General features: G+C 36.1%; 1 protein-coding gene across 1 annotated transcript; it reads left to right on the forward strand.

The window, feature by feature from the left end:
- The first annotated feature begins 1,065 nt into the window (after window positions 1-1,065).
- LOC124896802 lies at window positions 1,066-2,151 on the forward strand. The gene has a single exon (XM_047408650.1). The coding sequence runs from the start codon at window positions 1,066-1,068 to the stop codon at window positions 2,149-2,151; it is 1,086 nt and encodes a 361-aa protein (XP_047264606.1).
- Window positions 2,152-2,217: the final 66 nt, after the last annotated feature.

Below are 2,217 nucleotides of genomic sequence, written 5' to 3' on the forward strand. Positions count from 1 at the left end.
TCATTTTGCATGTACTGCAACCCCTAGTATCCATCAATCACTTGATGCAAGCCCTAACGAACATGAGTATCAATCATATGATGAAGGATTAAGTAGTCAAGGACACATTGAAAGTGGCCACAGACAATATGAGATCAGGTAGGTGATCTTTACTTTTTTTGAAACTATAAGAAATTTTATGCATCACTACTTCACTAATTCATTATTTTTTTTCCGCAAAGAAGATGAGGATAACTTTGATTTGGGTAATGATGCACATGCTCAAATTTGTGATGAAAGTTCGGAGGAAGATGAACGTTAAGAAGATGATGGAGAAAGTGAAACCTTAGAAAGTGAATCTGATGAAGATACCAATGATAGTGAAGATTTACCTCAAAATGATATTGGTGTAAATCTTCATAATCAATTTGGTCAAAGTGTGTCTAAAATGCAAAATCATGATATACCCTACTTTACAACATTAGAGAATGAAGAAGATATTTTTATCTCTACCCATGAATCTGAGATGAATTGTTGTTCTGTTTGGTCTGACGATGGCAAAAAAGATTTAAAAAAAGAAATGTGTTTTAGCAGCAAAGATAGATTGAAACCGGCTGTAACAATTTGGAGTTTGCGCAAAAATAAATAATTCAGAGTTGTAACATCAAGCAAGAAACTATGGATTGTCAGATGCAGGTTTCACGAATCATTAGGTTGTCGATGGTTTCTTCGAGGCCGAAAGGTTGGAGGTAGCCTTTGAAAGATAGGAAAGTATTTTGATAATCATAGATGTGAGACTGAAGGGCTTACTACAGGTAACGCTAACCTAGATACCAATTTAATTGCATCTTTATTTCTAAATCAAATACGTAAAAATCCCAAATTGTTGGTAGTAGATGTCATTTCTAAGGTTCATGAGATATTTGGTCATCAAGTAACATATAGGAAAGCGTGGCTTAGACGCCAACGAGCATTTAAATTGGTGTATGGTGATTTTCAGAAATCATTTAGTGAGCTTCCTAAGTTTTTTGCAGCTTTCAACACTTTAACCATGGAACAATTATAGAATGGAAACACGAAGAGTCAATGAGTTCGTTAGAGGTAAAAACGTTTAAATTTATATCTTGGGCTTTCAAGCCATGCATTGATGGATTCCGAACTTGTTGTCCTGTCATTTCAGTAGATGGAACCTATTTGTATGGTAAATATGAGATAAAATTATTAATTGTTGTTGGAATTGATGGAAATGATAACATTCTTCCTCTAGCATTTGCTATTGTTGATGGGGAATCGAAAGAGGCATGGAAATGGTTTTTTAGAAAACTAAGCGCACATGTAATAAAGGATAGAGAAGATGTATGTATTGTCTCTGATAGGGCAAAAGGAATCTTAGCTAGTTTATCGGAGTTGTGGCAATTCCAGGAGCCTCGGACCTTTCATCGATTTTGCGTAAGACATCTTAAGAGTAACTTTCAATCTTATTTTCCAAACAAGAACCTCAGTGATCTGATGTGGAATGCTGCATCGGCTCATCAAGTAAGGAAGTTCAAAGCTTTGATGTGGGAAATCAGGGAAGAAAATGAAGAAGCATATGAATATCTCATGCAATTTTCATTGGACAAATGGATGATTAGCCATGATAATAGAAAAAAATGGAGAGTGTTGACAACAAATCTTTCAGAGTCTTTCAACGGTCTTCTAAAGAAAGCTCGAGGATTGCCTGTCACTGCCATGGTGAGACTTTCATTGGAGCAAATAGTTGAACGGTATACCCGTAGATCTCAAACAACGCACCAACTTGTAGAGCAAAAGGAATTATGGACAAGCAGGTTCAAAGTAAAGTGGGAGAAGAACTATGAAAGTTCAAAAAGACACTTTGTTTTTGATTGGAATATATCCACTGGGACATATGAGGTTAGATCTATTCAAGTTGATGGTACTGGTGGTAATTCTCATCGTGTTTCACTAAATGATAAAAAATGTGATTATGGAAAATGGGCTAATTTGCACTTTCCGTGTTCACATGTCATGAAGGTTACTGAAAGAATGAGAGGGCTAGCTAGAAATTTTGTTAGCGAGCATTTCACAACAAAGAATTATGTTGCTACATATTCTGGGTCATTCCCACCGGTTGGGCACGAGGCATATTGTCCATCTCCAAGTTTTATATGAGAGGTAATGAATTCTATCATCGTCCTAATCGACAAAGGACAACTAGAGTACCTAATGAGATGGATC

The sequence above is a fragment of the Capsicum annuum genome, chromosome 3, assembly GCF_002878395.1.
Source record: "Capsicum annuum cultivar UCD-10X-F1 chromosome 3, UCD10Xv1.1, whole genome shotgun sequence".
In the NCBI taxonomy this organism is placed as follows: domain Eukaryota; kingdom Viridiplantae; phylum Streptophyta; class Magnoliopsida; order Solanales; family Solanaceae; genus Capsicum; species Capsicum annuum.